The sequence below is a fragment of the Cebus imitator genome, unplaced genomic scaffold, assembly GCF_001604975.1.
Source record: "Cebus imitator isolate Cc_AM_T3 unplaced genomic scaffold, Cebus_imitator-1.0 Scaffold0, whole genome shotgun sequence".
NCBI classification, from domain to species: domain Eukaryota; kingdom Metazoa; phylum Chordata; class Mammalia; order Primates; family Cebidae; genus Cebus; species Cebus imitator.
Genome location: NW_016107315.1, coordinates 1,319,387 through 1,338,092, shown reverse-complemented (window position 1 = coordinate 1,338,092; position 18,706 = coordinate 1,319,387). Strand labels below are relative to the sequence as shown.

Sequence of the window (18,706 nt, the reverse complement as noted above, 5' to 3'; positions counted from 1 at the left end):
GATTCTCCTGCCTCAGCATCCTGAGTAGCTGGGATTAAAGGGGTGTGCTACCATGCCCAGTTAATTTTTTCTTTTGTACTTTTAGTAGACAAAGGGTTTCACCATGTTGGCCAGGCTGGTCTCGAACTGCTGACCTGAAGTGGTCCACCTGCTTCAGCCTCCCAAAGTGCTGGGATCACAGGCATAAGCCACTGCGCCTGGCCAAGTCTCACATTTCTTTACAAGACAGTGAGGGGAAGCTCCCTGTATTCAATGAGATATGCTAGCCTCCACAGGCCATGTTCACTCCAGGGACACTCATGGGCTACTGAAGCCAGCACAGAGTCGACAGACCCCTCCTCTGCTAATACTCCCCACTTCTCCATCGATCTCCAGGGGAACCGACCCCCACCAGGGCAAACTCAGCAGGGATCTGCAGCCTAAGGTCACCCTGGCTAAAAAAGCTCAACTATAACACATGGAATCCTTGAAGTTGCCTTAAATACTGCAGAGGCAGACTGAAAAGCTTCTTTCAAAAGGAAAAGAAAACATCCGTGGGCTCGGGGAGTCCAGCGTGGCTGCTCTGAACCAGCTCTGTAACTGCTGAAAACAAATAGCAGCACTTTGCTGTCCTAAGCCCCTGGAATGACTCAGCCACGCAGCCGGGGCAAACACACTCATCCCCTACCCACCCACCTGGCTCCTCAGATCTCTGAATACCAGGGAAAGGTTGAAACAGCTTATGTCGGGATCAGAAGGTTCAAAGCCCACCTGTGCAGGGAAACACCAACTCCTTCTATTCTAGGGCAGGGCAGGCAGAATCTTACCCCCTCTTCCTTGCACCGTTCCTCTGCGGGGCTTCCTGCCTCCAGTCTCGGCCCCGACCACCACACTCCCACTGCTCCCACCGCCTGTATGAGCACGTCCTATGCCTCAGCCCGGATCACACAGCATCACCCATCGAGCTCAGCCTGTGTCTCACTGCTTGCCATTCCATCCTATGCTCCAGAATACACGCCACAGTGCATTTCACATTATAGCCCAGACAGCAAACCATGTGACCGTGAATGCTCATGAGCTGCTGCTTCTGCCTTTAACACTGTCTGCCACTCAGCTAATGTTCACCAGGCTCTTGAATGACAGGTGCTAGCCAGATTCTAGGGACAACACCTAGAGAAGACACGGCTTCCCCTCTGTCCTACTCATCTATTGATCTTCTGAAACTCCCTCCAGGCTGGCCCAGGGCCCTCGCTGGGTTGTGTCTATGCCTCAACCTCAGAACAAATTACAGTGTCATGACAAGCTACTTATGCATCCACCTGCACCTCACCCGCACATCTGAAGGCCTCTCGGGGAAAATGTTCATCTCAGCTTTTCTGCAGCTCCCACCTGCACACAGTGCTCTCTGCCTCAGGAGCTTCCCAGGCCTCCCATGAGCTGGCCCTGCATGCAGATGTCGGGTGAGCACCGCAGGGCAGCCAGAACACATATCCTGGCCTCGGTGCCGCTATTCATGGCCACCGTTCTTCCCTGACGTCCACACCTTTGAACTCAGAAGACCAGAAAATAAGGGGAGATGAGGTTCCTCCTACAAGAGCTGGCTACCCCTATATTTTTGACGTTTCCAGCTGTCTTACCCAGCACTTTCCTTGCTCTTTGGTGGTGAGATTCAAATACCCTACTACTTGAAGGCCCATGACGGTCCTCGTCAGCTCACCAAACAAGGCAGCACCTCCCTCTCCTGTCTGTCTGCTCCACTGATGGAGGGACTGTCACAGGCAAGTCACCCCCATCTGCTCTGCCCTCCTGCCCTAGGCAGGCCCAAGGGACAGCAGGAACGGATCCTGGCTGGACAGAGCCGTCTATTCCTTGCTCGTCTCCGGCTCTGCCTCTTCTCCCCCCCTCTGGTGGCACTGTAACTCAGCACTCAAGGGAAGACCAAATGTAAACACGAGACCAGAGACCCCCTCGAGCCAGTGGTGCACCGGTTTGGCCCTCGGAGAGTCGGGGAGGCCCTACCTCAGACTCAGACTCCTCATGGGATGCGGCCCTCCGGTAGCGGACCTTGCTCCCATTCCTCGAGTCCTGGTTGGCTCCCCTTTCTTCTAGCTTAGCTTTCGTTTTCCCCTTTCTCATGAGGAAATTGTCCACTACCCAAAACATCAAAGCCTGCGGGAAGGAAAAGTGCAGGTTACTTTGGGATAAACCATTTTTCAAAGCAGAGCCGAGCAGCCCCCTATCCACCCACTCCCATTCCAGGTTATAAGAGCCAGAATTATGGAAAGAAAATCCCAATCCAATTGCCCTGCTATCTCCCAAGGCTTAGAAAGAGATTCCCAGTCTCTACTTCCTCGGGTTCAGTTTTCTGATGAATGTGTGCAAGGAATGTGCCCTGAGGGGTTTCTGTTGTGGTAACTGAGACAGCCTGTTTGGGGCCTGGAAGCAAGGTCTCTGGGCACCTGTTCTGGGCCCCTCCCATAGACTGCGTATGGGTGGCTGGCACACTCTGCCATCATCTGTTTGTCTCAGCTTCCCTCACCACTTCTGCTTCCTAACTTCTAGCCATTGTGCTCAGGAGCTTCTCAAGATCTATGGTCAGGAATGAATGATGGGCACGTTTGAAACGATCCTAAAATAGAAGCCGGTGCTATACAAGGGTGGGGCTTCTTGATGGGAGGCCCCGTGGCAGGGAGGGCAAGACCGCTTCTAGGTTCCTCCATTTTGGACAGAGGCCCTGCCTTTTAACGGAGTAATCCCGCCATTTCCAGGTCTGGGGGTGGGAGAGGTGGCAAACGGTCACACAGAAAGACCTGAGGGCTACAAGGTGAGCTTTCTGTCAAACTCAGAACTTTGGACAGGAACCCTGGCAGGCAGGGAGCAAACTGGGGTGAAAACGCAACATGGCACTGACGTTGACAAAGAAGGGGACAATCAGCATGACGATGGCCAGCTTCAAGTCTGGGTTTTCAATGGGATTCAACAGGGCCACCTGTAAAGAGAAGCAGACTCAGTGAGGTACGGAGAGGCCACTGAGAATGTGCCTGGGGTGGGTGGGTGGTACCCACAGGCCCTGAGGGAGCCTTAGCTTAGATGTTTCCCCCACAGCCCAATGAGAGCAGCACTTCATGCCCAGGGCTGCAGAGTTCCCAGATGAGACTGTCCACAAGGAACCCCTGGAGTTCACATTGAACAGCTGGTGCTTTGGCAGCTTTCCTTCAGTGTGGACTTGCAAAGAGCACGGGGCATACAGCCTCTGAGCCAGAGCAAAGCAGTGTCCACCAGGAGAGTGGAGTGTGGGCTTCTGGGGGCTGGAGGGGTGAATGCAGTGGATGCTCATTACAGACACTAGCAATGAGGCCCCAGTCTACTTTCTAACAGAAATCCTGCACCATAACCACCCCAAAAACACAACAGCTCTGAAAAGCCTTGGCTTATTTTCTTAAATAAAATTCAGCCACAAATAAAACCCAAAGGAGGCCAAGCTCTGAGCCACTTGTTCTCAAAGGCTTCTGGCTGGTCTCATATGGGCATGCGGAGATGAGGAGTGGGGGGTTTATCTACACAGAACTGGGGTCAAAGGGCAGAGGCCAGGGTGGGGGAGCAATGGGCTGGCCAGGAGCTCAGCACTTTGATGGTCACAGACTGTGGAAGCTGCCCATGGCACCAAATGGCTTAAACTACCAGCCAGCAGAGGTGTGTGACAGGACATTTGCCAATGTAGAAACATGTATGGTTGCAAGGCCCAAAAACCAACATTAGACGGTAGGCAACCCCAGGGCAGGGACTGTAATGCATTAGTTTTAGACATCCCAAGGCTTCATCTAGAACAGACATTTGAAGTGGATGGATGCTAAGAATGACAAGCTCTTTGGAGTAGCTGCCACATCAGACCAAACCCAGGACACATTCACAGAGGTAAAACAGAAGTTTGGTTTTTCTAGAGTTGGTGTGTGTGGGTGATGGGAGGAAGTGCTGTTTGCACAGTGTGGCAAGGAGCTACGAACACAGGGACGAAGCAAACCTTTTTCCACTGAAGTATTAGGAGGACGATGAAGACGACAGATTTTTCAAAAATCATGATCACGATGTAAAGGGCGCACTGCCCGACCCAGGCTCCACACTGCAGAGGGTCTCCTGCAGGGATAGGTGGATGCTTAGTCACATGGGGCCCAGGCATCTGAGTGAGACATTGTCCCCACCCCACTCTCCCACGCGCACCCTAGAGCCCTGGCTCTGAAGGTACTTTATGAGCCCCCCAAAGCCCAAAAGATTAGCTCATCCTTAACAGACAAATGCAGTGTTTAAATAAAATCAGAGAATCCCTTATTTGAAGATACTAAAATGGCCTTTGAGAGATTCTAAGACAGAATTTAAAAGCACTAAAGTTAGGAAGTACTCATTGCTGGAGCTTAGAAAAGCTGTTCTTTCTGCCTGCTGGCAGCAGCAGCTGTATGAAGCAAGACTGCTATTCTTATCCATTGTTGATTTTTCCAGTGACAGCAGGGCTGCCCCTCCCGTTTCGGCCCACGAGCGGACTGATGTTTGTGGATGATGAAGCAGGACCCAGCCGCTTTGTCTCCCATCTCCCCACCTCCCATCCCTTACCCCACTCCCCGGCCTGTCCCTGATGCCTCAGCCTTGAGAGAAGGAACGTGACTCTGTAGGAATTCAGACTCTGACTGTCCAGCATGGGTCACCCAAACACCTTGGCCAGGGAAAAGGAAGAGAGAGACTCTTGAGGCAAGGAGGTGGGAGGGATGTGCCGGGGCCCAGGGCTGTGACAAAGGTCCACCTGGGACCCCTTCAGTCACCATGTTTGAGTAACCAAGGGACCTAATAGTGGAAAGTGGGGGACGTGCAGGCCCTGGAGTACCTCCAGGACGTTTTGAAAAGGACCTGACAAAGAGAAGACCAGCCTCTTCAGGGAAGGATCCTGTGACACAAAGAACCCTAGGGTAGCCCCTAGGAGCCACACAGGCCTCCCCAAAGTGGGAGACCCAGGGGAGAGCACAGTTTGGGAAAGCTGCATGGGGCTCACCTAGGAAGCTCTGCCAGAGTGCCTGACCACAGCTGGCCAGTAGAGGGGGTACAGGGTAGCATTTCGGGGGGCACGGGGGTGGGTGGGCAAAAGCCCTAATCCAGGCTATGAGAAGAGAATGTGGTCCAAAGAGAAATCTCCAGCTTCTCGTTTGGCTTTATCGTTTCCGTAGCAATCCCTGTTTGGGCACCTGTGCTGGAGGCCCACACCCTGCCCGGGCCTGTCAGCTGTACACAAGGGAATGCCTTTATGCAGCTGTAATGGACAAAACACCAGGCCATTCCCTTTTCTGGAAAACTCTGGGAGAAGTGTGGCAGAAAGCAGGCAGAAACATCAGTCGCCTCTTCTGAGGTCTTTCTACTTTCACTTAAGGGATAGGAGACATTTGAGCCAAAAAACCCGTTTCAGAAGCACAATCCCTCCTTGTTAGGTTGTTAATGGGTTTTGCAATCCTTCTCCTTTTGGTAAGTCACCTAACTTTATTGAGAACGGTTCTTAAAACAACAGATAAACTTATTTGTGAGAAACCATTAAGTAAGTTTGAGGATGGTCGGACAGAGAAAGTGCCGCTAGGAAATCTCTCTGCTGAGTGTTCAGGCGCGAGCAGAGCGCATGGCACCGCTTATTTACTATCGAAGGACGTCCGCTCGCTCAGCGTGCTCACTCCATCTGCTCTTCAGTTTTCAGTGACTGACAAGGAGGAAAATGCTTTTCCTCCCATCTGCCTCACGTTGCCCCAATGTTGTAAGTTTCTGCTGTGCAACTTAGCTGAAGCTACCTCTTTAATTTAGATGCTAAAATAAGAAAGTTCAGAAACATGTGAAGAAAGAGAAAAAGCACCTGTAACCCCCTCTGGCACACCATTTCCTCTGGGCACCCAGATCTCACACAGCCATGGTTGTGGTTGGGAGAAGTGCATGTGGCTGCTGTGTCTCCTGAATCCTGTTTCACTTGTGAGTCTTTCAAACATCCCCCCGTCTCCTCTTTAAAGGACAGACATGCCAGGCAGTGTTGCCTGTCTTGCTTTGTCGTTGCTGTTATTGTCTTCTTAGAGATGGGGTCTCACTCTGTCATTCAGACTGGAGTGCAGTGGCATGAACACTGCTCACTGCAGCATCAAACTCCTAGGCTCAAGTGACCCTCTTGCCTCAGCCTCCCAAGTAACTAGGACTAAGGATGAGTGCCATCATGACTGGATAATTATTTAAATTTTTTTTTGTAGAGACGGGGTCCTGCTTTGTTGCCAAGGCTGCTCTTAAGCTCCTGGGCTCAAGCGACCCTCCCCTCTTAGCCTCCCAAAGTGCCGGGAATAACAGGTGTGAGCCACTGCACCAGGCCTTTGTGTGTCTTGCTTTTTACCACAATGAACAGCCTCAGGCATGTGGGTGTTTTGTTTGGGTTGAATTATTCCCTCAGTATAAGTCACAGGTATAGGGGCCAAAAGGAGGGAACACATCCGTGGTGAGAGGCTTCCAAAAGGGAGCATTTGGCCAGGGATGGACAGCAAGGCCCATGATGCACTGTGACCCGGCTGTCAGGGGTTCCACATGGGAAAGAGTGGCCTGGTAATCAGAGTGCAGATACCATGCGTCACTTGATCTGGTCCCAATCGCTGGGACTGTGTGGCTTATTTCCCTGAGTCCCACATTCTTATCAACAAGCTCATGGCCTTCTCTTCTAGGAACAAAAGACACATCCTAGAAAATAAGCCCCTCTTCTTCTTCACTTGCATGAGAAGAGAGCTCTGGGGCCTCTTGGAATTACTGCCTCAAACGGATGGGCAGGATAACAGGTATGGGAAGCAGCATAATGACCCCATCCAAATCTCTGGAACGTGTGAGTGTGTAGCGTCACACAGCAAAGGGGAATTGAGGCTGCAAATGGAATTAAGGTTGCTAGTCAACTGACTTTAAGACAGGGAGCATATCCGGAGTGTCCAGGTGGGCCAGTGTAACACAGGGACACTTGAAAGTAGAAGGCCACAGGAGGTCAGAGCAACTCAATGTAGGACAAACCCAGTGACTGTTGTTGGCTTTGAAGATGGAGAGAGGAGCCACAAGCCAAGGCTTATAGGCAAACTCTAGAAGCTGGAAAGGGAGAGAAAACAATCTTCCCAGAGGCTCCAGAAGCCAGCCCCATTGACACTGGGACTTTAGCCCGGTGAGACCCATGGCGGACTTCTGAACGAAAAAAGAGAATCCACTTGTGTTGTTTCAATTGTGCCATGAAGTTTGTGGAAATCTGTTATAGTAGCAATAGAAAAAACTGGTAACTGAGCAGACAAGCTATCCTGCCTCAGCCTGGGGAGGACTCAGGATGGTCCCTGCAGCTTGATTTGGAGACATTTTGGCTTGAAGACTCTGGCTTCAAAGGCAGTGGTGGGATGACCCAGGGCCAGCGGGGCAGGCCAAGAGGTTGAGAAGGAGGCTGAGACACAACCACTGTCTTCTTCCTTTCCATCCATCCTTGGGAATGCAGACAAAATGTGAGGGAACAGCTGGTAGTAATAATTCTTAGTGTATCCGAACCAGACCTGATCTTCACTCCCAAGTGACAGAGTGGCACCTGACTTACTGTGGTGAATCCACCTTAGCACTGGTCGGCTATAATAGAGATAGGAGCCCGCCTCCTAGAAGCCATCTCAACTGCAAAGGAGTAGTTGTGAGCACTGTCCGTGGAGGTGGTGGGAGGGTTTAGGTATCCTGGTGCAGCAGGCCCAGGCTCCCACAGCCACGCACTGGCTGAGTAAGCTTCCTGCATACTTAACTACTCTGGGTGCCCAACTATAAATGAAGAGGATGCTGCACTGGTCCCCCCTCTGTGGTCCATTTTGTTCTGCAGCTGAGGACTCAATGACTTGCAGCTTCTCAGAAGCCTTCCCTGGAGCCACAGGAGGCACATGCTGTGTGCTGGACACTATCTTAAGTCACTGACTCATCAGGCATCAAATAACGGGGCTAAGAAAAGCCCTCCCCTGAGCTCATCTCCCCTCAACAGAGACAAACAATTACTTAAGATTTCTAGAAATACCCAAGGTACTCATAGCCAGCTCCATGAATTGGCACCCCTTTTAAACTGTCAGTGCCTTGTGAATCTTCAGCCATCTAGGAGTGAGTGGCCTTGAGCCCAGAGCCATGAGCTCTTTGGGAGGCATGACTAGGAGAGGAGAATGGGCATCCCCAATTCCCTCTGCTCTTCCTCCCTCTTGTCCTGCATGCCCCTCTCGAGGCAAAGGCGCTACTGATGCTGCTCCACCTGCTAAGAGGAGCTCCTGCCTGCAGACAGCCAGGGCCAGCTGTGGGGGTGGGGAGAGCTGATACTACCCGTAGCTGTGCTGAAACCTCAGAGGGCAGTGAGGGCCTGAGGAAGGCACCTCTCACTGGCAGCCCCCACTGAGGCCACATCCAAATGTTTCTCATGCTCAGAGCCAGCACCAAGGTAGATTCCTACCCAAGCTGTATCCCATGGGGTCTGAGATGGGAGTGGTTCATGGCCGGGCCAGCATCCATAGGTAACTGTTTTAAGCCGTGTCTTTGAGTGAGTGACAGGTACATGACAGATGTTGGGTGGGGTGGGCCTGGAGTCAGGAGACAGCAAGGCAATTTGGTCCCAGAGGGGAGGCACCCTCCAGTACCAGCCGTGTGGAGTGGCCCAATGACAGGACAAGCACAGATGTGCAGAAGAAAGAGGGACAGGGCTTGCCACCTCGCTAATGAACACAAAATGAGAGCTGCCCCATCTCTCAAACCTGGTAGGTATGTGGTGTGAGCTCTATAGGAAGCTTGGCAGAATGAAGAGGCCCTTTGGCCCTGTGTGTGGGACTGCTGGTGTCTTCTAGTAGAAGGGGCAGACATCCAGCTCTCTCCCTGCATCTAGTGTCTCCTGCCTCCTGCCACCTTCTCTGCTGTAAGGTGATGGCTTTGGCAGTGAAGCAGGCACCCACACCCACAGGAGGGTGTGCTCATACCCAGAGCAGCCCCCTCAACCACACAGAGGAGACAATGGCAGCTCCCCAGATATTTCTGGATCTGTTTGCCCGGTGGGCCACGTAGGGCAAGGAGCAGAGACCCCCCAGCAGTCCCCTCGCGCCCTGTCTGGCATCCACAGTGTTACCATATTCGCCGAAGCGCAGGGACTCCCACTGCTGCCACTCCACCAGGACGCTGACAGCGCGCACCCCCACGTAGATGAGCAGCATGCCCACAGTGGCGTCCAGGAGGAAGTTGATGAGGTACCTGTGAGGACAGGGCACATGCACAGTCAGGGCAGAAGCTATGAGGTCAGAGGTCATGGCTGACACGGGGGTGGCCTAAGGGAAGTGGATGGATTCAGCATTTGTCTGGCCCCATTCTAGGGGCTGGCAGTGTTCATGTGCCAGTGCAGCTCTCACTTCTAGATGCCCCCCAACCATGTGCCAAAGCTCATCAGGAGCAGAACAAACTGAGGGAGGTGGGTGAGGGACAAAGAAACTTTAAAACTGCCAGTGCTCCTGCCAGGCGAACGTTCAACGGAAGACCTAGTACCTGGAAGCAGCCAGGGAAATCAATAGGAAAACAGAACTTAACTGATGACAGAAACACCTGTGCAGTGATTCCGTTCACGCCCTGACAGTCCAGCCCATGAGGACCCAGACGGTGCTGCTGCACCTGAGAGGTTCAGGAAAACAGCCTCTAGGGTTTTGTAGACAATGAGGGCAGGGCCACATGGCCTTCACCCTTCCCCATCTGCAGTCAAGCACAAGTAATACTTTTACACTTTTTTTGAGATGGTGTCTTGCTCTATCGCCCAGGCTGGAGTACAGTGGTACAATCTCAGCTCACTGCAGCCTCCATCTCCTGGGTTCAAGTGATTCTCCTGCCTCAGCCTCCCAAGTAGCTGGGATTACAGGTGCCTGCCACCATATCCAGCTAATTTTTGTATTTTTAGTAGGGTTTCATCATGTTGGCTGGTCTCGAACTCCCAGCCTCAAGTGATCCACCTGCCTCAGCCTCCCAAAATGCTCGGATTACAGGCCTGAGCCACCACGCCCGGCCTACACTTTAAAGAGAGACCTTTACTCCCCGTGGGAAAAGGCAAGATAACTGGGGGAGAGAGAGGAGGAAGCTCTGAAGGACATGCTACCTGGAATGTGTTCTTGTAAGGTCTGTTTCCGTCTGACAGAAAATCTTTTCCCTCACCAAAGAAAGGCCCTTTGTCACTCATCCTCTCTTGTGGGCCTTGTTCCTGATCCAGCTGAGCCCTGCTGACCATAAGCCCCAGCTCTCTATGGCAGACAGAGAGGAAGACAAGGGCACGGGGTCCAGTACTGACCCTCTGTGATACCACGTGGCTCTGAAATCCTTGCAGGTAAGCTCCAGGACACCACATGCCCCACCTGCGGTGAGCTTTCCAGTTACTGAGGCTTGAGACGTTTTGCGCAGCCTCACAGCCTCCTGTGCTGGGCTGGGGCTTTGGTGGTGTGCACAGCACTCTGATGTCAGAGGGTGCACCCTATGCTAGGGTGGGTCAGCGGGAAAACCAGTGCAAAAAGGGAGGAGACATTTCTCCTGCCTGCCCTTCCTCTGTAAAATCACAAGGGGTCACTCTCAGACCAGAGATGGCAGGAGCAGCAATTGCTTCCAAGGAAATTTGTCTCCGGCCTGAGGCTATGCTGCTCTCAGACACTTAAATCTAATTTGTGTCCAGAGCATCTCATGCCTTCCAGGAGAACAAGGACATATGATATACATACAGGCCTTACTTTCATTCATTCACTTAGCAAACATTTTCGAGCCTACTGTGTGCCACGCCTTGGGAATAAAGAAAGTTCTATGTTCCATATTCAACACAGGCGATTCTGGCAGAGAGCAAAGCATCATGAGGGCCATGGAGCCAGACTGGCTGGGCTCTGTGACTCCTAAGGGGTGTGAACTTATGGTATATATAACCTCTCTGCCTCAGTTCCCCAACTATAAAATGGAGGTAATCAAAATCTCTATTAATATATGGCAGGCTGCTTTGAGGACCAAGGGAGGAGGAAGACAGGGCCAGGATGAGGTAGGCAAGCCTTCTCTGCCACTCCACCTGCTAAGAGAAGCACCATTTGGGTGCCATCAGCAAGGAGGACAGAATATCATGGGCGGATTGAGGTCACAGTTGGATTGCTCTGGGGGCTGCCTGGAAGGCACGTTGCAGTGATAAGGTGGAACAATCCATGGTCTGCAGGTCAAAGAGGTCAATGATGGTCAACAACAGTTTTGACCCTGAGTGGCTGACACCACAGAGAAGCCCCGGTGTGTTCTGGTTCCAGCGGAAAGACATTCCTGTAGAGCGTTATCCTTCCTTGCCAGCGGCTGCTTGGAAACTGGGAGACATAAGGACACTAGAAAATCAAAGGACAGAACTTGGATTGATGAGCAGAAAGCCAGTGCTTGGGGAAAGTGTCACCATGCAAAGCCCTATGAGCCAACTGACAGCTGTGTATGTGAGCTCCAGGACAGCATGCACAGGACGGTCTTTCAGAGGAGCACAGACGAAAAGAGGAGCACCCCTTCCCCAATCCAGAGGGAACAGGACCAGCAGCAGAAAGCAAGGCCAGCCTGTGTTTTCAATGGAGGGGCAGCTGTTGTTTACGCTCAAATAGGGGCTACTTACAGTGAACAAGGGTCCTCTTCAGTGAGATCTGCTAGGTATACATTTGCAAAGTGGATGAATAGCATTCCTATGGCTTGTTTGGAAGTATCTAAAAACCTGTACAAAATAAAACCAGCATTGGTTATCAGCCTGACAGGAGGGCAATATCTAATTTGAGGAAAACGAGAAGTCAGAAACAGGAAAAAAGCCACCCCAACCTTCCAACCACTGGTCACCTCTTCCTGGGGTCTTCTGTACTAACTCAGGCTTGGCATCCCAGCCACCTTTCAAAGCCTTCAATAATACTGCCTTGGAAATCCCTAAAAGGCCAAGGATTGATATCTAAAATACATTTTTAAAAATTTTCATTTTCTTGCTTCAAAATAAAATGCTCAATCACTGCTTTGTGATGAAGCCCAAGGCGCCTCTGTTTTAAAGAGTTCCCGTTCAACTTCACAATGAGCTAAATTACGTGCAAAATTAACAAGACTTGCACAAATCCAGTACTGCAGCTGGATCCCTAAAGAAATTTCAGCTGCTGCCGTTTAAACAATGGGCTGGATCAGGGTAGGAAAATGTTTTCTATCCTGAATAAAAAGGACCAAAGAATAAATATTTGAGGTTTTGTGTACCATAAGGTCTGTCTCAACTCCTCAGCCCTGCTGCTGGGGAATGACAGCAGACATAGACACAGCTAATACAACCATACACACGGGGCCTGTGGGCTGCAGTGTGCCAGCCCCTGGACTAGATGACAAGCATTTCAAAAAAGAAAAAACAAGGGCATTAATATCTGAGAGGAGCTATCCCTCCGCCCATGTAGCAGGAGGATAGTGGAGATGGCATATGCCTTCAGTATGTCCTCTGTCACCAGCACCAGGCAGCCACTCTCCTCTGTGATCGAGGGATCTCTTGGACATGGCTGCCTGTCACAGCCTACCAGCTGGGCAGGGTCTCAGGACTGCAGAGGTCATCCAGACTGACCCAGTGACAGTGTCTGAAAAATCATTCCCTACACTCATCGGAAAGAGGGGTCACCAAAAGACAATGTATGTAAGACTCAGAAATCCCAAAATCTAGGTCTCTACCAGGTCCTGCCCCAGCCTTGAGGTGGGAGTCACATATTCTAAAGTTAACAGGGTTTGAGAAAAATCAATGGAAAATAAAAGAATTATCAACATTCAGCAGCAACATGTTTAAAAACAAGTAAGTACATGTTTTAAAATTTTATCAGAGTGATTACTGATGTTTCCTCTGAAGGAGAAAATGATTATTTTGTTAGGAAAGCTGAAAGCACAAGGCAGCAGTCTAAAACAGGCAGCTTCTTGTGGACATGGTGGTGTCCTGAAAAGCTGTCTCCTCTTAAGTGATGTATTAGATTGGAGTTTTGTCTTTAGAATCTACTTCTGAAGCTTTACCGCCATTTTACAAAGGAAAAACTGAGACCGCAGGATCATCCTCTGTGAAATAAATATGTGTTTGATATGTATCAAAGTCTATATAAGAAATATATGTTTGGTCTCTGTCCTGGTTTCCGACACAGAGCTCCTAAAACACTTGTGATCTCCTGAGTAACAGAGGTGCTAAGAGGAGTTTTTGTTCTAGTATTTGGTCTCTGGCCTTGGTCCTGATATGAGCACCTGAAACCCATGGAATTTCCTGGAAGACTGGAGCCTTTTACTCTAATGAATCAAGTCTTAGTGGGCTCCTGGATAGCTTCAGGATGGGCTAGTCACCAAAAAGACCAAGTCATGTTTAGAAGCTTTGAACTTTCAGCCATAATCGCCCATCCTCCGGGAGAATGGAGGGGCTGGAGGCTGAGTTAATAATCAATCATGCCTCCATGATGAACCCTCCATAAAAATCCCTAAACAATGGGATTTGGAATGCTTCCAGGCTAGTGAACACGTCCACATACTGGGAGGGGGGCATACCCTAATTTCTGTGCTCAGGATCCTTCTGGATCTAGCCCTGTGCAACTCGCATTTAGCTGTTCATCTGTATCCTTTATAATAAACCAGTAAATGTAAGAAAATGTTTCCCTGAGTTTTATGAGTCATTCTAGCAAATCAATGAACCTTAGCGGGGAAGTGGGGGGGTTGTAGGAACCCCTGACTTTATAGCCAAATTAGACAGAAATGTGGATATTCTGAGGACCCAACTACTTGCAACTGGCATCTGGAGAAGGGGGCAGTTTGTAGGATTGAGCCCATAACCTGTGGATTCTGTTCTAACTCCAGGTAGTTAAGTCTCAGAATTAAATTATGGGACACCCAAGTGGTATTTGCAGAGTTGGAAAACTGGTGGATGTTGGGGAAAGAGAACCGTCATATATTTGGTGTTAGAAGTATTTTTAGTAGAGAAATAGTTTTCCTTTATGCTAAGACCAAGAAAGACTTCTTTTGGAGAGAGGGGCATTTATATGCTATGTCTGACTGATCTCCAAATTTAGGTTAATTTTTGCCTGCACATTATACACTACAGAATCTAGGAATTTAAACCAAATCTAACAACAGGTAGACACAGATGAAGGAGGCAGCATCAGGGACTGATGTATTTGTGTATCTTCCATCTTTCAGAAGTGGAAGCAGAGTGATTCTAAAATAAAGGTAGGATCAAAAGTTAGTTGGAGAAACAGAAATCCTTTCATAATATACATAGTTCCTGATGGATTTAACTCAGGGATTCCAGATACATTACATATCATTGCTCACATTCCATGCGCTCACATTCCACCCCCAAGACCCCCAACATAGTCAAAAGCACTCCAGAATGAGTTAATACCTAAACACATACCATATCCTCCACGGACGTCTTTCATGCTTTGGTTCTCTGAAGCGTTTGACTGAAAGAAAAGACAGTCATCAGTAGCTTTCCAAAGTAACATAAAGCAAGATGCACACAATGAGCTGGGTTATCAGTCTATTCACTGTATACATAACCAAGGTAAGGTACTTTCTCTTTCAACACATGACAACATGCAGCAAGCCCAGCGAAGGTCACTGAGGTCCTGTGTTGCTGATGATCGGTATGGACTCCACAGCTTAGGGAGCAGGACTCCTCGTGACCTGTGTTAAACTGTATTTTCTCCTTTGTGACACACAAGGCTCACTCAGATAAAGACTGGTAACAACAAAGTGCAACACAGCTGCTTCTAACTTCGGGATGTGCTCATCCAAGGACAAATCCATCATCCACTCAGATGTTTACTGAGCGCCTACTCCAACTCAGGCACTGAAGATACAAAGGTAAAACCAGTTGTCTTGCAACCAGAGGGCTAGACACATACATATCACATACAGTGTGATATGTGCTAGAGAAGAGGAAAGTCTGCGGCAGAATGACGGATGGCGCAAGGGAAGGATGGCCAACCTTGCTGAAGGGATGGCTAAGGACCAAAGTGTCTGTATGTCTTCTATCTTTCAGTGAAGAAGAGACTTCACTGATGGGGTATGGTCAAGCCAAGCCATGAAGACTGGCTAAGAGTTTGGCAAATAGATCAGGGAGGAGAGAGAAGATACGTTCTGGGAAATATCACAAGCCAATAGGTACAGGAACAAAGCATGGCAGAGTGTGTTTGGCCTAATTTAATTTGGCTTCAATACAGCAGGTAACAAGGAAACCTCCTGGGGAAAAAACAGGTAACAGCGTGACAAATTGAGTAGGGGCCAAATGAGGGAGGGTCTTCAATGCCAAGCCAAGGAAACAGCAATGAATCCTGCAGGAAAGGAAAAGCCATGAAGAGTTCTGAGCATAATCAAAGACGTGTTAGGACTGAGTTTTAGAAAGGTAGCTCTATGGCTGGATGTGATGGCTCATGCCTGTAATCCTAGCACTTTGTGAAGCTAAGGGATGAGGATTGCTTGAGCCCGGAGTTCAAGACCAGCCTGGGTAACAGAGTGAGACCACATCTCAACCAAAAAAAATTTTTTAAGTATCTGTGGGTGGTGGCATGCATCTCTGGTTCTAGCTACTTGGGAAGTTGAGGTGGGAGGATCACTCGAGCCCTGGAGGTTAAGGCCGCAGTGAGCCAAGACTGCACCACTGCACTCCGGTCTGGGCAACAGAGCCAAAAAAAAAAAGAGAAAGGCAGCTCTGTTAATCTGTTAATTGAGTAACAGTGGATGTCTGGGCATTCATTCAGCAACAACCTGATTGACCTTGGATGGCAAAGAACTCACCCGATTTACGTTTGAACCTTGGGTCTGTGCAGACCGGACGGCCTGAACAAGAGGAAATGAAAAGTTTTGAAACTAAGCATCCCCCATTGAAGCACTAGGCAAGTACTTCCACAATGATTCTATCTACGAAAACAAACAATGAAAGTGCTGCCTGTGTGATGTTTTCCCACAGAAAAGGAAGAAACAGATGTTGACACAAGCCTGAAGAAGATGCCTCATTACTCCTGGTGGCAGGCAAAACCCAACTTCTGGCCAGCAAGGGTGCAGGAGAAGGGAGACAGGGAGGGAGAAAATGGTAGCCAAGACAGTAACCCCTACTCTCTGAATAAACACAGGCAGTCTGCATTTGCCAGGCAAGGACTGCCTATACAAAGAATTACAGTCACAAGTCTGTTGTTGAGAGAGACATGTTGATATAGAGAGACCAGTGAACAGGTGAAGTTGTGAGGTCTGCCATCTCGTTGACACATCACAGATCCCAAACCTCAATGCCAGAGAATCTGGGGTCGAGGCCAAGAGGTTCTGCTTGCCCAAACAGCTCTTGGAAGCAGGAGGCCCCTTTCCTTAAGCATGCCAGGTCTCACCTAGCAGCTGGAACTCAGGAAAGAGATGGGAGAAGGCCAGGACAAAACCATCTGGAGAGAATGCCCCCAGTCAGGGCCAGAGCCACTGCATGCTCATTTCTCCTTCAGGGGAATCTGTCCCCAGCACTATAAAATAAAGGATATCAAATATATCCTGAGGAGCATGTCCTTGTTCCTAGGAGATGCATGCCGAAGTAAGAGAGTGGCTGCAATTTACTTCTGAGTGGTTTGGAGGAATGTTACATATTATACATTATAATTATATATAAGAAATATATTACATTATAAATGGTTTTATAATGATAAGTAATAAATACAGCAAATTATATAAATCTGTTATAATTATACCATGTCAACATTATATATATATATAAAGGGAAAGAGAAGCAAATGTGGTATTATAGGCTGAATTGTGCCCCCTCCTTCCCTCCTCTAAAGTCATATGTTGAAGTCCTAACCCGCAGCCCCTCAGAGCATGACTATTTGGAGACAGGGCCTCTGAAGGGCTAATTAAGGTTTAATGAGAGCATGTGAGCAGGCCCTAATCCAGTATGACTGGTATCCTTATAAGAGGAGGAGATTAGGACACAGATGTGTGAGTGCACCAAGAAAAGACCATGCAAGAACACTCAGAAGGCGACCATCTGCAAACCAAGGAGAGAGGCCCCAGAGGAAACCCTACTTGCTGACTGACACCTTCATCATGGACTTCCAGATTCCAGAACCGTGAGAAAACACATGTCTACTGTTCAAGCCACCCAGTCTGTGATATTTGGTTACAGCAGTCTGAGCAAACGAAAACACTGAGCAAATGAAAACACGCAGTGTCGCAATACTGGCAAACCTAGGTGAAAGGTATTTGGCTATTCATTATACTATTCTTTAGACTTTTCTGTAAGTTTAATATTTTTCGAAAAAAAAAGTTTGGGGAAAAACATCCTAGTAGAATGAACTAGTGTAACCATTCAAACGTCAACACGGGCTGGGTGCAACGGCTCACACCTGTAATCTAAACTTAGGGAGCCCAACGCCAGTGGATTGCTGGAGCCCAGGATTTGAGATCAGCCTGGGCAACACTGTGAGACTCCATCTCTACAAAGAAAAAACAAAATTAGCTAGGTGTCTTGACACATGCCTGTGGTCCTAGCTGCTTGGGAGGCTGAGGTGGGAGGATTGCTTGAGCCCAGGAGGTTGAGGCTGCAGTGAGCTGAGATCACATCACTGCACTCTAGCCTGGGAAAGATTCTGTCTCTAAATAAATAAATAAACAAACAAACAAACAAACAAAAAACAAAGATCAACTTGGCAATATCTATCAAAATTTTAAATGCCCATGCTTTTTTAATCTATAATGCATGCCAGATATATACTATACAAGTATTACTGCAGGTATGCCAGGATGTATAGGAATATTCATTGCAATATTGTCGTAACTTAAACTGATGCCTGTCAGTATGGGGTTAGGTCTATATGACACACTACGTATGTTCAATATGTACTGTGTAGCCTGGGCAACATGATGAAACCCTGTCTCTACAAAAAATTTAAAAATTAGCCAAGATTGTGGTGTGTACCTGTAGTCTCAGCTACTAAGGAGGCTGGGGTAGGAAGATCATTTGAGCCCAGGAGTTCAAGGTGCAGTGAACTATGACCGCATCACTGCACTCCAGTCTCGCCAACAAAGCCAGACTCTGTTGGTAAAAAATAAGGTAGGCCAGGCGCAGTGGCTCATGCCTGTAATCCCAGCACTTTGGGAGACTGAGGAGGGCAGACCACCTGAGGTCAGGAGTTCAAGACCAGCCTGGTCAACATGGCAAAACCCCATCTTTATTAAAAATACAAAAAAACTTAGCTGGGCTTGGTGGCACATACGTGTAATCCCAGCTACTCAGGGGGCTGAGGCAGGAGAATCACTTGAACCTGGGAGGCGGAGGTTGCAGTAAGGAAAAGATCTTGCCTTTGCACTCCAGCCTGGGTGACAAGAGTGAGACTCTGTCTCAAAAAATAAAAAGCAACGAAGTCGATCTATATGGACTAATATAGAAGATTTTCAAATTATATTAATAAATTCTAGAATAATATGCCTGCTGATTCTGTTCATGTCCATTTTGAATGGATATACATTTATGCTGGTATTATGTATATTTTTTTCCTAGAAGAATACATAAATGACAATTAACAAAGGCTATGTTGGGCGTGGTGGCTCACACCTGTAATCTCAGCACTTTGGGAGGCCAAGAGCTTGAAACCAGCCTGAATAACAAAGTGAGACCCATCTCTCCAAAAAACAAAATTTTTTTTTTTTTTTTTGC

At 48.8% G+C, this 18,706-nt stretch overlaps 1 protein-coding gene across 4 annotated transcripts in view; it reads right to left on the bottom strand.

Moving 5' to 3' along the window:
• The window catches only part of STIMATE (STIM activating enhancer), a 60,678-nt gene that overhangs the window by 4,106 nt on the left and 37,866 nt on the right, over window positions 1–18,706 (bottom strand). The window contains exons 2-8 of one of the 4 annotated variants that reach the window (XR_001827849.2): window positions 14,426–14,474; window positions 11,651–11,746; window positions 9,131–9,252; window positions 4,001–4,113; window positions 2,891–2,968; window positions 1,999–2,148; window positions 1,299–1,522 (exon numbers count right to left, since the gene is read on the bottom strand). Coding sequence is in view for 2 of the 4 variants with exons in the window: in XM_017537628.1 (XP_017393117.1) it covers window positions 1,999–2,148; window positions 2,891–2,968; window positions 4,001–4,113; window positions 9,131–9,252; window positions 11,651–11,746; window positions 14,426–14,474 (608 nt within the window). In the remaining 2 variants the exon portion in view is untranslated. The remainder of the gene's footprint in view (window positions 1–1,298; window positions 1,523–1,998; window positions 2,149–2,890; window positions 2,969–4,000; window positions 4,114–9,130; window positions 9,253–11,650; window positions 11,747–14,425; window positions 14,475–18,706) is intronic. The other 3 variants (XR_001827842.2, XM_017537628.1, XM_037730623.1) reach the window with 3 other exon arrangements.